The 26,501-nt window shown below is 45.2% G+C and overlaps 1 protein-coding gene across 1 annotated transcript in view; it reads right to left on the bottom strand.

The window, feature by feature from the left end:
* oplah (5-oxoprolinase, ATP-hydrolysing) overlaps positions 1 to 26,501 on the bottom strand; it is a 98,814-nt gene that overhangs the window by 33,095 nt on the left and 39,218 nt on the right. The window contains exons 12-17 of the mRNA XM_041183147.1: positions 13,459 to 13,571; positions 12,866 to 13,036; positions 10,476 to 10,619; positions 9,051 to 9,189; positions 4,554 to 4,666; positions 2,749 to 2,900 (exon numbers count right to left, since the gene is read on the bottom strand). Coding sequence (XP_041039081.1) covers positions 2,749 to 2,900; positions 4,554 to 4,666; positions 9,051 to 9,189; positions 10,476 to 10,619; positions 12,866 to 13,036; positions 13,459 to 13,571 — 832 coding nt within the window. The remainder of the gene's footprint in view (positions 1 to 2,748; positions 2,901 to 4,553; positions 4,667 to 9,050; positions 9,190 to 10,475; positions 10,620 to 12,865; positions 13,037 to 13,458; positions 13,572 to 26,501) is intronic.

The raw sequence follows: 26,501 nt of genomic DNA, 5'->3' as shown, positions 1-26,501 counted from the left end.
AACATGTGCAGTCAAGGCTACCACCTCACTGATGCTCCCTGCATCTGTGCCAATCCCACCCTCTAATATGGCAACATGGTATTAAAGAAAGAATGGGAGAAACAGCCAAGTTCAAACTTAAAGCTGTTGAGATTGTAGCACTGTCAAATAATTGAGTAGCAGCTAGAGAATATCGGAGAACGTTAGCTATTGGAGGGTTAAGCTCTCTTCAGAGATTAGGCTTCTTTTGCACTACTTTTGCAGGCAGGGTTGGCAGGAACAGTCTCCGACCTGACAACTCTGCGATAGCAAGACAATGCCTCAAAACTATTGCTCGTATAAAAGTCGACCCCCTACTCTTTGGCTAAATATCTGGTCTTAGAAAGTCAACTTTTACACAAGTATATACAATAACTGTTTCAGTGATGTTGGTTGAGGAATAATTATTAGCCAGGACATTGGGGCAAATACCCCTGCTCTTCTTCAAAATAGTGACCCAGGGAACCTAGGCAGATGGAGTCTCAGTTTAACATTTCAGCTGAAAGTTGGCACCTCTGACAGTACGGCACTTCCTCAGTACTGATCCTTGGTCAGTGAACCAGTCCATCAATGCTAATCCACTAAAAGTGGGGTGCCCCCTCAGTGCTGCCCCTCTGACAGTGTAGCACTCTCTCTGTCCTGATCCTCCGACAGTGCAGCACTCCTTCAGTACTGACCCTCTGACAGTGCAGCTTTCCCTTGATACTGACCCTCTGATGGTGCAGCATTCCCTCAGTGCTGATCCTCCAAAACTGGGGCGGTCTTCTCAGTGCTGCCCCTCTGACAGTGCAGCACTCCGTCGTACTGACCCTCCAACAGCTTTTTTCTAATTTATTCATTCATGGGTTCTGGGTGTCACTGACTAGGCCCAGCATTTATTGCCCATCCCTAATTGCCCTTGACAAAGTGGTGGTGAGCTACCTTCTTGAACCGCTGCAGTCCATGTGATGTGGGTACACCCACAATACTGTTAGGGAGGGAGTTCTGGGATTTTGATCCAGTGACAGTGAAGGAAGGGCGATATATTTCCAAGTCAGGATGATTGGGGCTTGGTGGGGAACTTCCAGCTGGTGGTGTTCCCATCTATCTGCTGCCCTTGTCCTTCTAGATGGTAGTGGCTGTGGGTTTGGAAGGTGTTGTCTGAGGAGCCTTGGTGAATTCCTGCAGTGCATCTTGTAGATGGTACACTATGCTGCCAATGAGTCAGTGGTAGAGGGAATGGATGTGGTGCCAATCAGTCAATCAGGCTGCTTTGTCCTGAACAGTTTTGAGCTTGAGTTTTGTTGAAGCTGCACTCATCTAGCCAAATGGGGAGTGTTCCATCACACTCCTAACCTATGCCTTGTAGATGGTGAACAGGCTTTAAAGGAGTTTGAAGGTGAGCTTCTCGCTACAGAATTCCTAGCCTCTGACCTGCTCTTGTAGCCATCGTATTTATACGGCTAGCCCAGTTCAGTTTCTGGTCAATGTTAATCCCCAGGATGTTGAAAGTGGGGGATCCAACGATGGTAATGCCATTGAATGTCAAGGGGCGTGGTTAGATTCCTTCTTGTTGGAGAAACAGTGCAGCGCTCCATCAGTACTCTCCCTCAACAGTGCAGCAGTATTCCCTCAGTGGTACCCTTCTGACAGTGTAGTACATGCTTAATATTGCACTGGGAGTGTCAGCCTGGAGTTGTGTGTTCCTGGCTGTTTATTTCCTTTATTGTTAGACTCACAATAGGAGTTGGTCAGAATACATCAGGAATTTCAATGCTGCTGTATTTATAATGATCATTTAATGATTAGTCTGATGTGTGAACAATGCCTACCACTTTCCATATGCCTGGTTTCTAACTCTGTGTGCCTGGAATTCTGTGGCAAGTAACTTGCCTCCTGACTCCCCAAAGCCTGTCCACCATCTACAAGGTACAAGTCAGGAGTGTAATGGAATACTCCCCACTTGCCTGGATGAGTGCAGCTCCAACAATACTCAAGAAGCTTGACACCATGCAGGACAAAGAAGCCTGCTTGATTGGCACCACATCCATAAACATTCACTCCCTGCACCACCAATGCACAGTAGCAGCAGTGTGTACCATCTACAAGATGCACTGCAGGAATTCACCAAGGCTCCTTAGACAGCACCTTCCAAACCCATGACCCCTGCTATCTAGAAGGACAAGGGCTGGTGGTGTTCCCATCTATCTGCTGCCCTTGTCCTTCTAGATGGTAGTGGCTGTGGGTTTGGAAGGTGTTGTCTGAGGAGCCTTGGTGAATTCCTGCAGTGCAAGTTCCCCACCAAGTTATTCACCATTCTGACTTGGAAATATATCACCGTTCCTTCACTGTCGCTGGGTCAAAATCCAGGAACTCCCTCCCTAACAACACTGTGGGTGTACCTACACCACATGGACTGCAGCGGCTCAAGGCAACAGCTCACCACCATCTTCTGGAAGGTAATCAGGAATGGGCAATAAATTCTACCATCTGCCACGGTGGGGTTCGAACACAGGTCCCCAGAGCATTACCCTGGTTCTCTGGAATACTAGTCTAGTGACAATACCATTAGGCCACCATTTTGCCCTAAATAATAATAAACAGCAGTAACCAGATACTTCAATGTGTTTCACTCCTCAAACTGATGTATAATAATGTCCTATGTTATCTCACTTAAGGACAATGGAGATATATGACATTATGCTACATAAATCCAATTGTCTAACCCCTCCCTGCTCCCATTATTCGTACCTGCGATGCTCATGAAGCGATGGGAGAAGATAGAGAGCTGGATTGTGTCCAGTTTGGGCCCAATAGATTGTGCCTTCCCACTGCCGACAGTTATTTTGATGTCACCGTGCTGGGTGATGCCAGCGACACAGCCTGGTTCAATCAAGATAGTGCTGGGGAGTAAAATGGAGAAGAATTGATGTCAACAACTTGCATTTATATAGCGTCTTGAACATAGTAAATCATCCCAAGGCACTTCACAGCGGCGTTATCACACAAAAACTGACACTGAGCCATATAATGGGGACATTAGGTTTTGGGATGGAAGATTAAGGCCTTGGCTGCTGAAGTCACAGTCGCCAATGGAGGAGCGAAGAAACAGTTTACAATTAGCGAAGCACAGATACTGCGAAGGGTTTGTGGGGACAGAAAAGGTTTCAGAGGTGTTAAGGGGAAAGGACACAAAGGGATTTGAAAACAAATTTTAAAGTCGAGGCACTGCTGGATCAGAAACCAGTGTAGATCTGCATTTACATAGGGCCTTTCACAACCACAGGACATTCCAAAGATCCATAGTTGAAGAAAATCTTTTGAAATGTGGTCACTGTTGCAGGAAAATGGAGCAGCCAACTTGTGCACAGCAAGCTCCCACATAGCTGGGCCATTTGAGACTCAGGGGAATGACCGTCCCTGCCCTTTTGTGAGTTGTCCCAGGCCCAGGCAAGGGTCCCATGCTCAGCGTCATGGCCAACAGCAAAACCATTGAATTGTCGACGGTGATGGTGGAAGAGCTCGAACCTTGAGGGACAACAGCTGCTACAGGTGGAGGATCCTTCAGGAAGAGGATTTGTGTTTCCTTTTAGCACATGTGAGGGAGGCAAAGGGAAACTACCTCATTGCATTCTTTTCCCTAGTCATATTGCTCACTGAAATTGAAAATGGGAGGCTCTTAAGAGCAAGCTAAAGAGGAAATCACAGGACCGAGAGGTGTGGAGATTTGAGTACAGGATCTGCTGTTAGACAGATCATCACAAGATCCCACAAAGAGCAATGTGATAATGATCAGGTAATCTGTTTTTGTGATGTTGGTTGATGGATAAGTGGATTAGCCAGGTCTTCTTCAAAATAGTAGCAGTGTGATCTTTTACAATCACCTAAGAGGCAAATGGGGCCTCAGTTTAATATCTCATCCAAAAGACAGCACTTCTGACAGTGTAGCACTCCTCAGTACTGGTACTGGGAATGTCAGCTGGATTTTGTGCCCAAGTCTCTGGAGTGGGACTCAAACCCACAACCTCTGACTCAGAGTGAGACTGAGAATAAGAGAGTGAGACACAGAACAGGATAGTGAAAAATGGAGCAAAATGAATCTGGGACAGAAAGAACAAGAGTGAAACTCAGTCTTAGTGACAGATATTGGGAATAAGAGCCGAAAAGGAGTGGGCATGAGAGATACTGAGAAAGAGAGTGTAAGATAAATCTAACCCACCTGGTGAGAATGGGGCAAGTGCAAGTCCGATGCCTGAGTTATACCCTGCCCACCTTGCACCCAATTAACCAAAACTCATCCCATTCTCACCAGTTAGGTTAAAACTGGGGCTGCATCGACCATGAGAATGTGAAAGAGAAAGACAGAGAGAGGGAAATTGAGAAAATGAATGAGAAACAGATAAAGGAGCAAGAGACAGATAGCGAGCTATAGAGAGAAAAAAAAAAGCATCAATCTCTGTTCATTTAACAGGAACAGTGCCATTTGCCTGTATCTGCTCATTGCTCTTGGCCTCACACATACCAATACACAGTCACAGTCACAGTCAACTTCCTACCTGTTTTTATCAATGATGATTGCAGGTCCACAAACGGTGTTATCACATGACAGCTCCTCCAGCAGGTATACAGCAGTATCTAGATAGCCATTGTCAAAGTAACACTTTACGACCTGCCGACCAATAGGGAAAGAGAAGTATTTAACCTGCAAGAGGGGCCATTGTATTATGGTTTCAAATTCTAGATGTAGTCTGAATATGCTCAGGACCTTCACACCGACAAACTGCCTGATCAAGAGAGTTGAGGGGAAACTGTGCACACTGGGATATACCACTCTCTGACCAAGTTCCAGTTAAACTACAGGGATTGAAGGACATCAGGCCTCTTCTATCTCCTCTTCTGATGCTGTTGAGCTGTGTAACAGGTGATGGCTGATCTCTAGGATCTATCCATGATATCATAATGTCAAAAGTGGGGATGTTCACTGATGATTGCACAATGTTCAGCACCATTTGCAACTCCTCAGATACTGAAGCAGTCCATGTCCAAATGCAGCAAGACCTGGACAACATCCAGGCTCGGGTTGACAAGTTTGTTAGGAAATAGAGATAGTTTAAGTTATACTGGTATTTGTGGCTGTTAGGAATTTATTTTCGCTTTAATGTTTAAGTTTAATTTGAATTTCTGTATCTGTGTGTTAAGAAAAGGTCAAGTTGAGTTTTAATTTCACTTTAAAAGGTACCTGCATTTCTGATGAGAGTTTACAACTGTAAGAGAGGTTAAGCAAATACAAGAGGAGAAAAACTCAGCTGTTGCCTAGCAACAGGGGTCCAGAAGCAGGTCCCTCCCACAGACACATAGAAGAAACTAGAAACAGCAGTTTGATTTGGTAGCTGTTTGAGGTCAGTTGGTTTTGACGACAGCTGCCAAGTAGCCTGGAAGGGACAGGTTCCAAGCTGAAGTCGGTTGAAATTAGCTGCCAGAGAGAGACTGGAACAGAAAGGGACAGATAGCAAGTCCCAAGCTAAAGAAGAAAGTCCCCAAGGATCCAGGGGAGTGGAACAGGAGAAAGTCCCAAGCAGACATTCTAGTCAAAGGAAGGACAGGAACCTGGAAAAGGTCCTGTTAAGTAAAGTTAAGAGTGAGGAGTAGAGAAAGGCTCCAAGCTACATTCTTAAAGAGATAAAGGTTTGGGAAAAGTCAGAAGGTCCAAAGAGACAACTGAAGGTCTGTATCCCTTTGCTATGGGCATATGAAGGAGTGCTGTACAGTTGACAGTTGAGTAGCAAGAGAGAGCACGTAGAGGAAAGCTTGAACGCATGTGGTGACCCGGGGAGAGGAACATTGGAAGGAGAGTTCAAAATGCTGGAGGTGAATCCTGCAGTTGGCATCTAAGAGAAAGCGTTGGTTTGGTAGAAGATTCCAAGGCGAGCTTTTGGAGTGGAGCTTGGAAACCCTTGTGTGAAAGATGGAGTGCAGCGAGACTGGTTGGCTCACAGTGTGACAAGCGTCCGGGGGAGTCGATGAGAGATCCATAGCATCTGTTTGGAGGTGGCATCCGTCACTTGGTTTCAGAGTGTGGTGTGTCTGACCACAGGCCGCCTATTAGTTTACGTAGACTGTGTACTTACTGTGGACATTAAAGTATAAGATAGCTTTTGGTAACTTGTGTTATCCTTACAAATTTGTATATATCTGTAAAGGTATAGTTGTGGATGAAGGAGTATTGTAAAATAGTTCATCTTTTCTTATTTAACAAAAGTTTTATGCTTTTGTTAAAAGTTCATTTGCTGACTTCAGTGACACTGTTCAGTAGCTCCTCTCCATGTATCTAACAAACAAATAAAAGTTAGGATCTATCAAGCTGGGTTCCACCCTGGGATCAGGCTTGTCCAGGGGTAACCTCAGCTGGGGATCATAACAAGTGTCAAGTAACATTCACGCCACACAAGTGCAAGGTAATGACTATCTCCAACAAGGGAGAATCTAATCATCACCCCTTGACATTCAAGTACCATTGCTGGATCCCTACTATCAACATCCTGGGGTTATTATTGACCAGAAACTGAACTCTACTAGCCACATAAATACTACGATTACACGAGCAGGTCAGAGGCTAGGAAACCTGTGACGAGTAACTCACCTCCTGACTCCCCAAAGCCTGTCCACCATCTACAAGGCACAAGTCAGGAGTATGATGGAATACTCTCCACTTGCCTGGATGAGTGCAGCTCCCACAACACTCAAGAAGCTTGACACCATCCAGGACAAAGCAGCCCGCTTGATTGGCACCACATCCCCAAACATTCACTCCCTCCACCACCAATGAACAGTGGCAGCAGTGTGTACCATTTACAAGATGCACTGCAGAAATTCACCAAGGCTCCTTAGGCAGCACCTTCCTAACCCACAACTGCTATCATCTAGAAAGACAAGGGCAGCAGATACATGGAACACCATCACCTAGAAGTACCCCACCAAGCTGCTCACCATACTGACTTGGAAATATATCACCGTTCCTTCACTGTCACTGGGTCAAAATCCTGGAACTCCCTCCCTTTCAGCACTGTGGGTGTACCTACACCACAGGGACTGCAGCGATTCAAGAAGGCAGCTCACCGGCACCTTCTCAAGGGCAATTAGGGATGGGCAATAAATGCTGGCCTAGCCAGCAATACCCACATCCTGTAAATGAATAAAAAGAATTGTTGTCCAATCATGGAATCACATCTAACGTTGGATGCTACGTTTGGATTTTTGCAAGCTCGGGCTGGTTGGGTATGGTTTGTACCCTGTCCATTGGGAACAGTGGCTAGGACATGCTGTTTGATACAATCCACCAGTCTTTGGGACATAATGGCCTATACGTAATGGCCTATACGTAATGGCCTATACGTAATGGCCTATACGTAATGGCCTAGCATCACACTGGCACTGCGATTCATATACCACATTACTCATTAGTGTAATAGGCAGAACTCTTTTTGGCTTGACAGCAGCATCCTGTTAGTGGTGAATATCACTCACGTTGCAACTGCATAGTAGCAGCATGAAACAGCTAGCTTCACCTGTCGCTCAAATTTGAGATACCTTGTGTGTCTTGGGAAGCCCATACATACGCAGACTTAGCGAACCGCAAGGACAAACCCCGTTATATATATCATGCTCATTGCTCTTACACAAGTCCAGCAAGTGTTTCTTTGGCTTATTTTTGAGCAAGGCTTTCCGGTCATGTTGAGCAGCAGGTTCAATGGATAGGAATTTGGACCTGTCGTTAAGAATGGTGTATATTTTGTTGATATAGTCACATTTGTTAAGGGTGACTATACCTGTCCCTTTGTCAGATTTGCTGATGTGTATTAAAAACAGAAAATGCTAGAAAAACGCAGATGAGCCATATGGACTCAAAACGTTACCTCTTTTCCTCTCTCCACAGATGCTGCCAGGCCTGCTGAGCCTTTCCAGCATTTTCTGTTTTTATTTCGGATTTCCTGCATCCGCAGTATTTTGCTTTCACCTTACTGATGTGTATATTGCGTTTCATGTGAAAGTCAGACAGGCTACACCACAACGGGCGCTAGATCAGCAAGGCATGTTTTCAAGGATTCAGCGTCTTCAGTGGATGCTGGTTTGTGGTGGGATAGCTGGGAGTAGAGGAGTTCCAACTAATAGTTCTGCTTAACAGCTAATGCCTCTTCCTGTTTGATTTGGGATGGAGGCACACCAAAACTGAAACCATGTTTTCCCCTTGTATTGGTATTCTTGTGAGTGACCTGATGGGTGCAAGACGAAAAGCTTAGACATGACTCTTTTTACAGCAATACTCAAGTTCTGTACTACCAAACGACCATTAACCATGTTTCTTATTACTCAGCCAATCTTGTATCCATGTTGCCACTGTCCCTTTTATTCCATGAGCTATAACTTTTCTCACAAGTCTGTTGTATAGCACTGTATCGAATGCCTTTTGAAAATCCATGGATACCATATCAACAGCATTACCCTCACCAACCCTCTCTGTTACCTCTTCAAAAACCTCCAGAAAGTTAATTAAACACAATTTCCCCTTATTTTTCTTGATGTTTCCGCACCACCAAAGTTAAACAGACTGGGCTGCAGTTACTGGGCTTATCCTTACAACCTTTTTTGAACAATAAACGCTGGCCTAGCCAGTGACCTCCACATCCGAGGAATAAATAAAAAAAAACAATCATTTGCATTGTTTGACCTCCACCAGATGCAAACACATCAGCTCACACTTCTCTGGGTTAAATTCCTTTTGCTACTTATCTGCCCACCTGACCAATCTATTGATATCTTCCTGCAGTCTACAGCAATCCACCTCGCTTTCAACTATTGTCAGTCAGTAACTGGGTTAATGAACGGGGACCATTGTTAATCAGCGACTGGGTTAATCAACAGGAACCAGGATTAGTCAGTAACTGAGTTAATAAATTAGGGAGCACTATTAATCAGTGACAGGGTTAATGAATAGGAACCAGGATTAGTCAGTAACTGAGTTAATGGATTAACACTGTTGCCAATCACCCACTTACAGTTTCCACACGAGCTGCTCTCCCACTGGGCTGCATTCTTTGTTCTGCCTGGACACCTGACTTGGCACTGCCACGCACACGAATGTCGTCCACAATGATTGGCCGTTCCGGTATTATGAAGCCAAACTCGTTCATATACCTGGCAACATGGCACGAAGCATAAGGACAGGACAGCATCAAATTACCAAACACCTCGTGCCCCTCAATAACCAACAAGCACCGTCCCCACTCCCGACCCCCGCCCCCGCAATCCACCAGCCCCACCCCTGACCGCACCCCCCCCCCAATCCACTGGCACCACCCCCAACCCCCCCTGCAATCCACCAGCACACCCCCCCCACCCCCCACAATCCACGGGCACCACCCCCTACTCCCTCCTGCAATCCACCAGCACCACCCCCCCGCAATCCACTGGCACCACCTATCCCCCTGCAATCCACTGGCACACCCCCCCCAATCCCCCGCAATCCACCGGCACCACCTATCCCCTGCAATCCACTGGCACTACGCCCCCCCCCCCACCCCCACAATTTACTGACACAGATTCCGCCCCCCCCCACAATCCACCAACACCCCCCACCACAATCTACCGATTCCGATTGCCCCCACCCCAATAATTTACTGACACCGATCTCCCACTACCCCCACCATCTACAATCCATCCTGCAATTTAACAACACTGACATCCCCCACACAATTCACCAAAATCAACCTTCCCCCAACACCCACAATCTACCAGCAGCGACCCAAACCCCGTGATCTACAAGCTCCACCATTCAAAATGATAATTCATGGCCGATCTGATTAACTCCACTTTCCTGTCTGTTGGCAATAACCATAGCTCCTAGAATCAAAGTACATTGGAAAGGTTACAATCTGAGGTTCCCCTTGGGGTATCAGAGTGCAGTGTTCCGAGCACACACAACAATACCCAGCTGCAAACAGTCTCAAAGTGAGGGCTTACAGCCTGTGGTACCTAATGTGTCCATTGCAAGCAACAGTCAGGGTAAGGGGTCGTCCATGGAGTATCAGGGTGAAGGGTCACAATATGCGACGATCAAAGGGGTTTAAGGTGAAAGTTTAAAGCATGGGATGATCCATGGGGATTCAGGGTGAAAGGTTGCAGAACAGGATTATGTGATTTTACGGTGAAAGGTTACAGTACGGGATACTCCATGGGGTTTTATGAGCTCAGCGTCCATTTCCGTAGAATTCCTGAAATGCAGAGAGATGAGAGTCAATCTGACTCTTCCTGCATCCAGAATATGGCGATGAAAATGGGGTGTGCATCCTCCCTGTAGAGAAGGGAGATCTATTGTGTAACCTTCGATCAATGGTGCAAAATGAGAATGAATAAATCCCAAACTCCCAACCCACCGATTCATAGCTGGGCTTGGAATCCCAACCGATCTGGAATTTTCTAACCTGCTGGTGAAGGCAGCCTGAAAGTCTCCATAGCGACAGGAGTCAGGATCCTGGCGGGCAGGATGACCACTGGCAGAGCACATGAGGGCACAGTCGGTTCGATCGTATCGCAGGTGGAGGAACGCCTCAGTGCTGATCTGACACCTGAAAACCACAGCACACACAGGCTGAACAAACAATCATTTCCCCAAATATTCCTGGGATGTAGGAGTCATGGGCATTTATTGCTGTCTCAAGAAGACGGTGCAGGGAGTTCTGCTTGAGCCACTGCTTTTGTTACAACTGGATGGCCATATCAGACAGCAGGTAAGGTGTCCACAAGGTTGGTGTCAGACTGGACACACATATGGGCCCAGGCTGGGTAAGGAAAGCAGATTTCCTCCCCTGAAGGACATCAGTGAAGCAGTTGGGTTTTGACAACAATCTGGTAGCACCATGACCACTGTTACTGAGACCGGCTTTCTGGTCCCAGCATTCCATTCTTCCCCTCTGACAGTGCAGCACTCCCTCAGGACTTTTTCTTTTTTATTCATTCATTTTTAATGCCCATCCCTAGTTGCTCTTGAGAAGGTGGTGGTGAGCTGCCTTCTTGAACCGCTGCAGTCCATGTGGTAATGTTACACTCACAGTGCTGTTAGGGAGGGAGTTCCAGGATTTTGACCCAGTGACAGTGAAGGAACGGTGATATATTTCCAAGTCAGGATTGTGAGTGGTTTGGAGGGGAACTTCCAGGTGGTGAGGTTCCCATCTATCTGCTGCCCTTGGCCTTCTATATAGTAGTGGTTGTGGGTTTAGAAGGTGTTGCCTAAAGAGCCTTGGTGAATTCCTGCAGTGCATCTTGTAGATGGTACACACTGCTGCTACTGTGCATCGGTGGTGGAGGGAGTGAATACTTGTGGATGTGGTGCCAATCAAATGGGCTTCTTTATCTTGGATGGTGTCTAGTTCCTTGAATGTTGTGGGAGCTGCACTCATCCAGGCAAGTGAGGAGTATTTCATCACACTCCTGACTTGTGCCTTGTAGATGGAGGACAGGCTTTGGGGAGTCAGGAGGTGAGTTAATCGTCGCAGGATTTCTAGCCTCTGACCTGCTCTTGTAGGACATCACTGCGGGAGTTCCTCAGGGTAGTGTCCTAGGCCCATCCATCTTCAGCTGTATCATCAATGACCTTCCTTCCATCATAAGGTCAGAAGTGGGGATGTTCGCTGATGATTGTACTAAAGTTCAGCACCATTCGCAACTCCTCAGATACTGAAGCGGTCCATGTCCAAATGCAGTCCATGGACAATACAGTATTTATACAGCTAGTCCAGTTCAGTTTCTGATCAATAGTAACCCCCGCACAGGATGTTGATGGTGGGGGATTCAGTGATGGTAATGCCATTGAACGTCAAGGGGCGATGATTAAATTCTCTCTTGTTGACAGTCATTGCCTGGCACTTGTGTGGTGCAAATGTTACTTGCCACTTGTCAGCCCAAGCCTGGATATTGTCCAGGTCACGCTGCATTTGGACATGGACTGCTTCAGTATCTGAGGAGTTGCAAATGGTGCTGAACATTTAATTCACCATCTGCCATGGCAGGATTTGAACCCAGGTCCCCAGAGCAGTACCCTGCAGCGACAATACCATTACTGTATCGCCTGACCCTTCCGACAGCACTGCACTCCCTCAGTACTGACCCACTGTCAGCAATGCACTCCCTCAATTCTGCCCCTCCATAGTGCAGCGTTCCCTTAGTACTGATCATCCCACAGGCAGCACTCCCTCATTAATGCCCTGATAGTGCAGTGGTCCGAGGCACCAGTACTGGAGTGTGAGCACAGATTTTGTGGTCAAGTATCTGGAGTGGGACTAGAACACACGACTTTCTGAATCAGAGGTGAAAATGCTACCCACTGCACCACAGCCAACACCTTGGATAGAAGGGGGGAAAATGAGGATTTAATGGGAATTTTGGGGTGAGAAGCCAGCCACACCCGCAGTGAATACACTCTGTACAGTTATTTTCCTCTGTTCATTTCCCCCCTCCCCCACCCACCATCATATATCTGAACTTCTCATAAGGTCCTTGAAAAGGTCCTTATGGTTAAAGTAATCTTTATCTTGCATTAAAGTTTAGTGAATAGGTTAAATGATTGATGGCAAGTGTTTAACACAGCAGCCATGTCCACCAGCTCCTTGTGATTCACTCTGACTACTCAAATGTAACAATAGCCATAACAAGAAAGGACTGCTATTTATTTAGCATCTTTAGCACAGTAAAACATTGTCAAACTAAATCTGACACCAAGCCAAACATGGAGTTATTTTAAATCAAGAGTTTGCATGGATTGTGGATTGGTTACACTTTATCAAGCTGTGGGGAACTAACATAAATCAGCAGGTACCTGTGAAATCCCTGAGCACAGAGTGCGGCCACACACTGCTTCTCCAGCACTGCTATTCTCTCATCCAGAAAAGAGTATGAGCCTGCTTCATATACCACACTGCACGGTTCCTGGGCTTCATGGACTACATCCGCCAAGGCCATCCCATAGGCTGATAAGATACTGCCGTACCTGAGAGAGAGGGAGAGACAGTGAGCGAGGGGGCGAGGGAGAGAAGGAGGGGGAAAGAGAGACAGGGAAAGGGAGAGACACAGAGAGAGAAGCAGTCAGACAGAGTCAATGAGACCAAGGCAGAGAGAGTTAAAAGGTTGAGGGATGGAGAAATAGATAAATAGCGAGATTAAAAAGAGATTGACAGAGAAAATGCAACAAACAGCACAGCAGAGAGAGAGAGAGAGAGAGATGGAGTGTGAAAGAGAAACAATAAAGATAAACAGAGTAATAGAGAGAAAGAGAGAGACCGAGAGAGAGAGCATGAGAATTCAATGAGTAAATAGGAAAGAATGAGAGTTAATACAATAGGTACAGCGTTGCATTGCCCAGTGACAGAGGAAAATTGAATCGCATCAAAGATGTTTGAATCCTGCACCTACTTGTGAATGAAGACGGTTTTCATGCCCAAGGATCGGGCAATAGCACAGGCATGCTGCCCTCCAGCACCTCCGAAACATGCCAGTACGTGGCGTGAGGTATCGTGACCTTTAGCCTGTGATGAGGGTGGAGGAAGCAAATGGATTGATTATCAGCGAATGGAGTAAATTGGTGAACCAATGGAGGAGGCCCCAATGCCAGTAAAATGGTGGACACTAACTCAGAGCAGGATATATGTCCCATGTCTCCCATCCTCTCTCTCTCTCTCTATGACACTTTATTCCTGCTCAGCACCCCCTCCATCCCCTCTTCTCTCTCCATGTCCAGTCTTCCACTTCTGCCGCACAGCAGACTTGTGAGAAAAGTTATTCCACATGGAATAAAAGGGACTGTAGCAACATGAATACAGAATTGGCTGAATGACAGGAAACCGAATAATGGTTAATGGATGATTTTCAGACTGGAGGAAGGTTTGTAATGGAGTTCCCCAGGAGTCAGTGTTGGGATCCTTGCTTTTCCTGATATAAGTTAATCATCTAAACCTTGGTGTACAGGGAAAAATTTGCAGATGACAAAACTTGAGAGCATTGTAAACTGTGAGGAGGATAGTGTAGAGCTTCAAAAGGACACAGACAAGTTGGTGGAATGGCCAGGCAGGTGGCAGATGAAGTTCAATGCAGAGAAAAGTGAAGTGATTAATTTTGGCAGAAAGAACATGGAGAGACAATATAAAATAAAGGGAACAACTCTAAAGGGAGTGCAGGAGCAGAGGGACCTGGGTGTATAGGTCCATAAGTTATTGAAGGTGGCAAGGCAGGTTGAGAGAGTGGTCAGTAAAGCATACAGTATCCTGGGCTTTATAAATAGGGGCATAAAGTATAAGAGCAAGGAGGCTATGTTGAACTTGTATAGGACACTAGTTTGGCCTCAGCTGGAGTATTGTGTACAGTTCTCGGCACCACACTATAGGAAGGATGTGAACGCACTGGAGAGAATACAGAAGAGGTTTATGAGAATAGTTCCAGGGATGAGGAACTTCAGTTTTGAAGATTGACTGGAGAAGTTGAGGCCCTTTTCCTTGGAGAAAAGACTGAGAGGAGATTTGATGAAGATATTCAAAATCATGAGGGGCCTGGACAGAGTAGATAGGGAGAAACTGTTCCCACTTTTGAAAGGATCAAGCATGAGAGGACTCAGATTTAAAGTAATTGGGTAAAAGAAACAAAAGCGATAGGAGAGAGAACTTTTTCACACAGGGGGGTTGGGTTGGGGGAGAGAAGTGGAGGGGGGGGATGTGGTTTGGGTCTAGAATGCGTTGCCTGAGAGTGTGGTGGAGGTAGGTTCAATCGAGGCATTCAAGAGGGCATTGGATGGTTATCTGAAAAATACAATGTTCAGGTCTATGGGGAGAAGGCAGGGGAATGGCACTCAGCGAAATGATCATTCAGAAAATCAGTGTAGACACGATGGGCCAAATGGCCTCCTTCTGTGCTGTAACAATCCTGTGATTCTGTGTCTGTAATTCCTTTTTTCCTCTCCCTCTGTCCCTTTCTCTCCCCCTCACCCAGTTCCACTCTATCCCCTCTCCCTGACTCCTCCTGCCCCCTGTCCATGACCCTACTCCTTCTTTTCTTGCCCCCGCTCTGAGTGCTGCTGCTCCCTCTCTCCTACAGTCTCTCTCCCTCCACCTACCTCCTCTCTTCATGGCAAAAACAGAATTACCTGGAAAAACTCAGCAGGTCTGGCAGCATCAGCGGAGAAGAAGAGAGTTGACTTTTCGAGTCCTCATGACCCTTCAACAGAACTAGGTGAATCCAAGGAGAGGGGTGAAATATGAGCTGGTTTAAGGTGGGTGGGGGAGGTTGGGTTGGGGGAGAGAAGTGGAGGGGGGTGGTGTGGTTGTAGGGACAAGCAAGCAGTGATAGGAGCAGATCATCAAAAGATGTCACAGACAGAAGAACAAAAGAACACAGGTGTTGAAGTTGGTGATATTATCTAAACGAATGTGCTAATTAAGAATGGATGGTAGGGCACTCAAGGTATAGCTCTAGTGGGGGTGGGGGGCATAAAAGATTTAAAAATAATGGAAATAGGTGGGAAAAGAAAAATCTATATAAATTATTGGAAAAAACAAAAGGAAAGGGGAAGAAACAGAAAGGGGGTGGGGATGGAGGAGGGAGTTCAAGACCTAAAGTTGTTGAATTCAGTATTCAGTCCGGAAGGCTGTAAAGTGCCTAGTCGGAAGCCCAACGCAAACTGGAGGAACAGCACCTCATCTTCCGACTAGGCACTTTACAGCCTTCTGGACTGAATATTGAATTCAACAACTTTAGGTCTTGAACTCCCTCCTCCATCCCCACCCCCTTTCTGTTTCTTCCCCCTTCCTTTTGTTTTTTCCAATAATTTATATAGATTTTTCTTTTCCCACCTATTTCCATTATTTTTAAATCCTTTATGCCCCCCCACCCCCACTAGAGCTATACCTTGAGTGCCCTACCATCCATTCTTAATTAGCACATTCGTTTAGATAATATCACCAACTTCAACACCTGTGTTCTTTTGTCTGTGACATCTTTTGATTATCTGCTCCATGTCCCTACAACCACACCCCCCCCTACTTCTCTCCCCCCACCGAACCCCCCCCAACACACCTTAAACCAGCTTATATTCCACCCCTCTCCTTGGATTCACCTAGTTCTGTTGAAGGGTCATGAGGACTCGAAACGTCAACTCTTCTCCGCCGATGCTGCCAGACCTGCTGAATTTTTCCAGGTAATTCTGTTTTTGTTTTGGATTTCCAGCATCTGCAGTTTTTTATTTTTATCCTCTCTTTATGGCCTCTTCTGCCTCTAACCTTTCCCCTTCAACTTTCTCCATGTTCCCCGATTGAATTCCCCCATCCTCTCCTGACTCTTTTCCCCTACCTCTGTCTCCCCCAGACATCTCTCTCCTCTTGCTGTGTTTTGCCCCTTCCCCGACCAATCTGTCTGTCTATCCTGGCTCCTCTTTGCCTCCCCCAGCTTTTCTCTGTGCCCTTTCTCATGTGCTTTGCCCGCTTTCTCCATCTTTCCCACCCCCTCCCTCTCTTCCCTTTCCCTCTACCCATCTCATTTCCCTCTGTTCCTTCCTCCCCCTCTATCTCCCCTTCCCCCTTTCTTGTCAATATTATTAGCATTGTTAAGGTTTAATGGCAATTACAATGTTAAACAGGTGATGGATATACTGTGGGTGGAGTGTTGACTCTATACTAAGTCAATAATCTCTCTCTCTCTCCCTCTTAGTTTTGACTTCACTAACCAACTTGGATCCTTGTAACATGGTAGCAGAGGGTGGTTGCCTAAAGGTGAAAATTAGAAACTAGGAAGAAATATTTTTTCAGCCAGCAGACTGCAACTGGAGTTACTTTGGAGAGGAATGGCTGAAACCAAGTGTAAAGTATCAGGGTATGATTTTCCACAGTTGTTCTGTGAAGCTGAACCTTATGACCAATGGAAGAATGAAGTAGATATACAGACACGGGTTACATCCTTACCAAAAAAAAAAGCAAGGTATGGCCTTGGCATTTTTGCAGAGGAAGAGGAGGGAGGAGGGAGGAGAAGAGCACAGGAACAGGCCCTTCGGCCCTTCAAGCCTGTGCCGATCATGTTGCCCATCAACTAAAACATTTTGCACTTCCAGGGTCCTTATCCCTGTATTCCCATCCTATTCATGTATTTGTCAAGCTGCCCCTTAAACACCACTATCGTACCTGCTTCCACCACCTCCTCTGGCAGCAAATTGCAGACACTCACTACCCTCTGCGTAAAAAAACTTGCCCCGCACATCTCCTTTATAGTTTTCTCCCTGCCTAGGGAGGGGATAAACTCTTAAAGTTTTATGGGCAAAATTTATAAGAAAGATGCTGTTAAATGCACATGAAGCATGGTCAGTCTTTGATAAATTTAGAAGAATGGATGGTTATTCCATAGAATATATTATGGAATTTAACTGGTTATATAACAGATTGCAGAAATTCTGTTCGAAGATCCCTGAATCAGTGTTGGATCGTGCTAAAGTATCGAACATGGATAGGCTCCTGGTCTTGACTGGAGTTAGATTCTCACAAAGAGATACGCTTTTGGAACAGATGTTTGAAACTTTAAAAAAAAATCCTGGGGAAACATTCATTTCGAGCCACTTTCCTGGCACCAATGGAACATTCAGGGGTAACACAGAAGATGAAGCATTTGATGTCGGTAGCATTTCAAGACCGTTTAGATATGGGCCGCAAGCATCAATATGAAAGAAGAACTGCAAACAAAAGAAATGAAAGTAGACACCCTATTGGCAGCTCTAAAAGACGAGGAGGAATTGGGTAATTATGGCAGGAGAATGAATCCCAGGAATAACCAAGGAACGATGAACGGGTGTTTCACATGTAACTCGAAATATCATTATGCGATGCACTATCCAAAATGGCATGTTTTTGAAATGACAAGTGACGAGGAAGAATCAGGAGGGGAAGATTACGACACTGATCAGTCAGAAGGAATTGTACTGGTCACCAGAAGCTTTAGCCCAGTGTTGGGTGTTCTAGTGGCAGACTCATTCAATTGTGCTGGGTTATATAGTGGATGCACATCCACAGATTGTGGAGTGGATTGGTTAAAGTGCTACCTGGTTTCTCTAAATGGTAAAGACTGAAGTAAGGTTAAGAAATATGTAAGTTCTACTTGCATCAGGTTTGGGGATGATAACACGTTAAAATCACTAAAGAGAGTGGTGATTCTGTGTAACATAGTGGGAGTAAACTATTTTATTAACACAGATGTAGTATCCAGTGAAATACCCTTACTATTGAGTAAGCCATCTATGAGAAAGACTCAAATGAAATTAGACATGGAACACGCTAAGGCAATTGCTTTTGGGAAATTTTGTAGATTTAGAGTTTACACAATTGGGACAGTATTGTGTCTCCTTAGCAAGACCTAACATTTCTAATCATGATGTCAAAGAAGTGTTAATGAAATCAGGGTAGGAGTTTAAAGGAAAAAAGGCAAATTGTTTTAAAACTACATCGGTAGTTTGCGCATCCATTTTGTCACAGGTTAAAAATTCTACTATAGGATGCATGAGTAGTGGATGGTGAATATACTAAACTTATAGAAGAGATCAGTGAGAAATGTGATATATGTAGAAAATATATGAAGTCACGCCTCATAGTGAGTCTCCCATTAGCAACCACTGTTGCTAATGCAGATGGTGTCTGCGCCTGCGCACACTTGGAGCCAGAGCTCCAAGCCATCGTCAACACCTTCACCTTAACCTTACTTCAGTCTTTACCATTTAGAGAAACCAGGTAGCACTTTAACCAAGAGATAAAAACAAAAAAACTGCGGATGCTGGAAATCCAAAACAAAAACAGAATTACCTGGAAAAACTCAGCAGGTCTGGCAGCATCGGCGGAGAAGAAAAGAGTTGACGTTTCGAGTCCTCATGACCCTTCGACAGAACTTGAGTTCGAGTCCAGGAAAGAGCTGAAATATAAGCTGGTTTAAGGTGTGTGTGTGGGGGGCAGAGAGATAGAGAGAGAGAGAGGTGGAGGGGGGGGTGTGGTTGTAGGGACAAACAAGCAGTGATAGAAGCAGATCATCAAAAGATGTCAACGACAATAGTACAATAGAACACATAGGTGTTAAAGTTAAAGTTGGTGATATTATCTAAACGAATGTGCTAATTAAGAATGGATGGTAGGGCACTCAAGGTATAGCTCTAGTGGGTTTTTTTTTATATAATGGAAATAGGTGGGAAAAGGAAAATCTTTATAAATTAATTGGAAACAAAAGGAAGGGGGAAACAGAAAGGGGGTGGGGATGGGGGAGGGAGCTCAAGACCTAAAGTTGTTGAATTCAATATTCAGTCCGGAAGGCTGTAAAGTCCCTAGTCGGAAGATGAGGTGTTGTTCCTCCAGTTTGTGTTGGGCTTCACTGGAACAATGCAGCAAGCCAAGGACAGACATGTGGGCAAGAGAGCAGGGTGGAGTGTTAAAATGGCAAGCGACAGGGAGGTTTGGGTCATTCTTGCGGACAGACCGCAAGTGTTCTGCAAAGCGGTCGCCCAGTTTACGTTTGGTCTCTCCAATGTAGAGGAGACCACATTGGGAGCAACGAATGCAGTAGACTAAGTTGGGGGAAATGCAAGTGAAATGCTGCTTCACTTGAAAGGAGTGTTTGGGTCCTTGGACGGTGAGGAGAGAGGAAGTGAAGGGGCAGGTGGTGCCTCTTTTGCGTGGGCCTGGGGTGGTGCCATAGGAGGGGGTTGAGGAGTAGGGGGTGATGGAGGAGTGGACCAGGGTGTCCCGGAGGGAGCGATCCCTACGGAATGCCGATAAGGGGGGTAAAGGGAAGATGTGTTTGGTGGTGGCATCATGCTGGAGTTGGCGGAAATGGCGGAGGATGATCCTTTGAATGCGGAGGCTGGTGGGGTGATAAGTGAGGACAAGGGGGACCCTATCATGTTTCTGGGAGGGAGGAGAAGGCGTGAGGGCGGATGCGCGGGAGATGGGCCGGACACGGTTGAGGGCCCTGTCAACGACCGTGGGTGGAAAACCTCGGTTAAGGAAGAAGGAGGACATGTCAGAGGAACTGTTTTTGAATGTAGCATCATCGGAACAGATGCGACGGAGGCGAAGGAACTGAGAGAATGGGATGGAGTCCTTACAGGAAGCGGGGTGTGAGGAGCTATAGTCGAGATAGCTGTGGGAGTCGGTGGGTTTGTAATGGATATTGGTGGACAGTCTATCACCAGAGATTGAGACAGAGAGGAGGGCACTTTAACCAATCCACTCCACAATCTGTGGATGTGCATCCAATGTATAACACAGCACAATCGAATGACTCTGCCACTAGAACACCCAACACTGAAGCATACGAGAGCATTGGCCTTACACTAAACATCCATAAGACAAAGGTCCTCTACCAACCTGCCCCCTCCACACTGCACTGCCACCTCAGTTATCAAAATCCATGACAAGGCCTTAGGCAAAGTGGACCACTTGCCATACCTTGTGAGCCTACGGTCAACAAGGGCAGACAGCAAAAACAAGGTTCAAAACTGCCTTCAGCGTGCCAGCGTAGCCTTGGGCCACCTGAGGAAGTGTGTTTGAAGACCAGGACCTTAAACCAAGCTCATGGTCTACAGAACAGTAGTGATACCCCCTCCTTCTTTATGGCTCAAAGACGAGGACAATGTACAGCAGGCACCTCAAAACTCTGGAGAAGTCCCACCAGCGCTGCCTCCACAAGATCCTGCAAATCCATTGGCAGGATAGGAGCAACGTCAGTGTTCCCGCTCAGACCAACATCCCCAGCATTGAAGCAATGACCATGCTCGATCAGCTCCGCTGGGTGGGCCACATCGCCCATAGCCTGACACGAGACTCCCGAAACAAGCACTTTGCTTGGAGCTTCAACATGGCAAGTGGCTCACTTGGAGGGCAGAGGAAACCCTCAAAGCCTCCTTGAAAAAGTGCAACAGCATCTGGGAATCCCTGGCCCAAGACCACCCAAAGTGGAGGGAATGCATCCGGGGAGGAGCTGAACACCTCGAGTCTCATCGTCAAGGCATGTGGCAACCAGGGCACCCCATCCATCTGTTCCCCCTACCACCAACTGCCCCACCTGTGACTGTCGGTCACAGATTGGACTCTTCAGTCACCTGAGAATTCATTTTTAGTGTGGAAACAAATCATCCTCGACCATGAGGGGATGCCTAGGAAGAAGAGCAAGAGACTTTAATGAAATTGCAGCAATGAACGTGAAGGTATGGGATAAGGACAAAAACATTTTTCTCTTACACTTCATAGACACGGCAACTAGATTCAGTCTGTCAACCATGATACATAGTAAAGACGAAAAGATAATTGTGGACAAGATAATGAAAAAATGGATAGGAATTGGACTGAGAGCACTGGCTAGTTACAAATAACTGACAACGGGCGGGGGAAGTTTAACTAACATAGAAAATAGGAGCAGGTGGTCATTTGGCCCCTCGAGCCTGCTCCGCCATTCAACACTATTGTGGCTGATCCTCTATCTCAAAGTCATACTCCCGCTCTCCCCCCATACCCCTTGATGCCTTTAGAGTCCAGAAGTCTAACTACTTCTTTCTTAAATACATTCAGTAACTGGGCCTTCACAGCCTCTGTGGTAGAGATTTCCATAGGTTCACCAGCCTCTGAGTGAAGAAGTTTCTCCTCGTCTCAGTCCTATATGGCCTACCCCGTATCCTGAGACTGTGATGCCTCTTGTTCTAGATCCCCAGCCAGAGGAAATATCATCCCTGTATCCAGTCTGTCCATCCCTGTCAGAATTTTATATCTCCAATGAGATCGCCCCTCGTTCTTCTAAACTCCAGTGAATACAGGCCTAGTGATGAACAATAAATTTAAAAGTATGTGTGAAAATATGGACATCGTAGTAATGAACACAGCAGCAGAAAGCCCCTTTGCTAATGGAATTTGTGAAAGAAATCGCTCAGTAATTGATGAGATGCTTCACAAAGTCTTAGCTGACCAACCGAGCTGTATGCTGACATCTGCCCTGGTGTGAGCAGTCCATGTGAAGAATTCAATTTGAATGGTTGGGGGCTACAGTCCCTATCAATTAGTTTATGGGAGAAACCCAAAAATACCTTCGGTGATGTGGGTTCATGTCCCTGCCTGGGAAGGAACTATGATTAGTTAAATATTTTCTGAGCACTTGAATGCCCTGCATGTGAGGAGAGAGGTATTTATCAAGGCTGAGGTTTCGGAGAAAATTTGGCGTGCCTTATGGGACCACATAAGGCCATCAGAAATAAATTTTAATCCAGGGGACACTGTATATTACAAAAGGGAAGGGCAGAAAGAATGGAAAGTCGTGGGTAAAGTTATAGGCAGTGATGGAAAAACAGTAATTTTGCAACATGACAATCAAACTGTTAGGATACATTCCTCAAGACTAATTGGCAGAGATTATACATTTACAAAACTGAACAACACACACATACAACATATAAGCATATGTTAGACAATTACAAGGACCAGATTTAGGCAGATAAAGGGCTGACTGAATATAAACAAAGTGATAATGAAGTGCAGGATAAGGCTATTTATTCCAAAGAACAGCTACCCAAAGTTGGCACTGGAGTAATATATATGCCAGTAGGGGCCATTGTGTGGAGTGTTGCCATCATTATAGGGAGAGCAGGAAAAGCTGCTGGCAAATACAAGCTTTGGCTGAATGTGCAAGCTGAGGGACAAAAGGTAAGACCCAATAATTGGCAAAATGAGATAAAGGTGTGGAAGGCCAGAAAATACAGTGAGTATTCTGAAAGTGAACTGGGAAGTGATCACAGCCCTTGGAAAAGATCATGGACTTGCAAAAGGGACTCTGATCGTAGGAGGGAGAGGTCGTGTAGCAGTAGTCCAGAAAGACATGGGAGGGCAAGTAGAGGTAATAGTTTGACAAGAACAAGGACCATAGAACAGGCTAGGAATGCCACGTCCTAGCAAAAGAAGCCTTTATGATAGAGAAGTTTAGTGGCCACTAACAAATTAGAAGATAAGTTGATAAAGGATGCCAATCAAAATGAGTGGAAAGAATTCAGTGTATAATGTGAAGATGGATGTTTTTTTTTAAATATTTTGGGAATATGGTGGCATTCTGAGGGGAGGCGGTGGCATAGTGGTATTATCACTGGACTAGTATTCATGAGACCCAGGGCAAGCTCTGGGGACCGAATCCCACCATGCCAGATGGTGACATTTGAATTCAATAAAAATCTAGAATTAAAAAAGTCTGATCATGACCATGAAACCATTGCCAATTGTTGTAAAAACCCATCTGGTTCATTAATGTTCTTTAGGGAAGGAAATCTGCTTTCTTTACCTGGCCTACATATGGCTCCAGACCCACAGCAATGTGGCTGACTCTTTAAAAAAAAAAGCCCTCTGAATGAGGGCAATTAGGAGTGGGCAATAAATGCTGGCCTAGCCAGCGACACCCACATCCCATGAACAAATTAAAAAAAATATTCTGTAAAGAAGGCTGTGCGTGTGTGTCCACAGCTAATTAAACTAGGGGAAAGTTAGTAAAGACAGCTTGTCTATGGGAACTGAGAGATAAAAGGTAAAGAGGCTAGATGCATGCATTTGTAATGAAAGGCTATGGTGAAGTTGAATGTACAAGTAAATTGGTTGGGTTTTAAAATTTGCATTGGGTGATAGGTAGGGATTTGACTTTTCAGCTGTTAAATTTCAAAGGGGAGTTTAGAAGCGACAAGGGCTTCAGAGCTCTGAAGGTGAGTCACATGGACTCGAAACGTTAACACGGTCTTTCTCTCCACAGATGCAGTCAGGCCTGCTGAGTTTTTCCAGCATTTTTTGTTTTTGTTGTGTATGATATTTCTGTTAGATCCACCCTGCTGAAAATGGGTTGTATTCAGCTAAAGGCAGACCCAGCAATGTTCGATTGGTGTCACAAGGAGAAACCAGCAGGCATCTTTATAATACATGTTGATGATTTTCTGTGGGGAAGCTCCACATAATTTGAGAAATGAGTGATAGATGAAATAATGAAGGAATTTGAGGTAGGAAGTCAGGTTTCAGGGGCTTTTAAATATATAGGGTTAGACATTAAGCAGAAAAAGTCAGGAGTGACCTTGAATTAACAATCTTACTTAGAAATGTCAACTGGATCCCAATAAATCAGGCCAGATCCTCACAAAAAGAGGATCTTTCATCCAAGGAAGAACAGACCAATTAAAAACCAAAACAAACCAAAGTGGGAATACCACTACCTAGAAGTTTCTCTCCAAGCCATTCACCATCCTGACTTGGAAATATATCACCATTCCTTCACTGTCACTGGGTCAAAATCCTAGAATTCCCTCCCTAACAGCACTTTGGGCGTACCTGCACCACATGGACTGCTGTGATTCAACAAGGAAGTTCACCACCACCTTCTCAAGGGCAATAAATGCTGGTCTAGCCAACGATGCCCACATCCCACGAATGAATAATTTTTAAAAAGTTGAGGAAGTTCGGAGAACAAATAAAATGTTAAAGAAATTAAATTCAGAGAAATGTGCACACAAGTTTCCAGCCTTGGATGATCCTGAAGGTTTGAGGTTAGTCATTTTCAGCATGTTTCACATGCCAATCTTTCAGATGGATATTCTAGCACTGCAGGGTTTATCATATTCTTGACAGGAAAGAATAATAAATGTTGTTCATTTGACTTGGAAGTGTAAAAAATAAAAAGGGTAGTTAAAAACACCTTAGCTGATGAAACACTGGCGTTGGTAGAAGCTATAGGTATGGGGGCGTAATATACTGAAGAAAATCCTAAACAAAGAGCAATCTGAGAAACATTTGCCCATAGAATGCTATGTGGATAATGGTTCTCTTTGGGACAATGTTCATTCGACCAAGGGTGTCACTGGAAAAAGTTTGAGGATTGAGCTTGCTAACAAAGTAAATGTTGGAAAGAGAGACTTCCAAAATAAAGTGGATGGATGCAAGTCACCAGTTGTTAGACTATTTCAGGAAGGAGGTGCTTGGTCCAAGAAATTATTAGGTGTGCTGGAAGAGGGATGCCGTGTGTTATAACGAGAATACGGAAGACCAGTATTTTCTTTGAATACTTTGTAATTATGTATACAGGCTAAAGAAGAAAAGATTTTGCTTAAAGAAGGGGGAATAAGGGATTGATTAATGGTTGGTTATAATCTGTGAGACATTAAGGATGAAAAAAAGTAAATACAATTCTGTTTCGTTTTGATAAGTTTGAAAGTGTGTTCTTGTGTTTCCATAATAAAAGTTTACATTTTAAAGAAGGGAATCTGTCAATATTATTGGCAATTACACTGTTAAAGTTTAATGGCAATTAAATTGTTAAACAGATGATGAGTATTTGTACACCTATAAATGGGGATAGCTGGGACACTGGTAGGGTGGAGGATTGTTGACTCTGTACTAATTCAATAAACATTCTCTGCAAAGAAAGACTCTTAGTTTTGGCTTGGATCTGTGTCTCCTGTTCCCCCTCTCCCTCTGTCCCCTGTTTCTGATTCCTTCTCCCTCTTCCCGCAACTTCTCAGCCAGAATTTCACTACTGAGGTGGGTAGCTTGAGTTGGGAAACTTCCCACCTTGATATAAAGAGCCTCGTCACATTCAAATTTTGCTCTGAGGGGATGTGGGTGGAATCAAGTCGGGCCCGCTAACCCCAGAAGTAGATCGGAGGCAGTCATGAGCGTGAGTGAGTGCCGGGGTGGGTTGGTTAGAATGTCTGCAAAAGTATTCTGGGACTTCATCCCCACTGTTTTAAAAGCTGTTAGACCCTCTAGCCCTCATCCCTCATAGCCCCCACCCAGTCCCCATGCCCCTATGCCACTGCCCATTATCCTTCTATGCTCTCCATGGCCCTCCCATGACCCTTGCATGCCAACATTCCCAGTGTGACCAAGGTACAGAACCAGCAAGCCATTTAATAACAATGGCAAGAATTGTAATGCAGAGGGGGGAAAAAACTACTTTGAAAAGAAAACAGCTGTTCTCACAATCCTATAAAAATATCAATCCAAAAAAGACATTCATAATATCAATCAAAGACCCTTCCCTCAGTTCACAGCTCTTATTCTTGTCCAAATAAATATACAGACGCTAACAAAACAGAACAAAGAATAAATTATAGTCTTATAAATCAATCAAAGCAAATACTCCACTTCCTCCTGTCAAAAGAGAACCCCCGCTAAGCTAGTCCTATGGTGAGTCTAGGACCTCAGCCAAACATTCAGAAAGAGCCCATTTGGAGAAACAGGTGTCTGGCCATCTGTTTCTGTTCATACAATTCTTAGGTGGCCTCATTATGAATGAGAGGTGTGAAATAAGGGAAAAGCTTTTGTTGTTTTTTCAAAATAGGAGTAGAGGTAGGCCACTTGGCCCCTCAAGCCTACTCAGAATCACAGAATCTCAGTGCAGAAGAAGCCCTTCAGCTCATCGAGTCTGCACCAACCCGTGAGAAA

Source organism: Carcharodon carcharias, chromosome 3 (assembly GCF_017639515.1).
Source record: "Carcharodon carcharias isolate sCarCar2 chromosome 3, sCarCar2.pri, whole genome shotgun sequence".
NCBI lineage: Eukaryota > Metazoa > Chordata > Chondrichthyes > Lamniformes > Lamnidae > Carcharodon > Carcharodon carcharias.
Note: the sequence above shows the minus strand (reverse complement) of the source record. Positions and strands in the feature narration are given on the sequence as shown.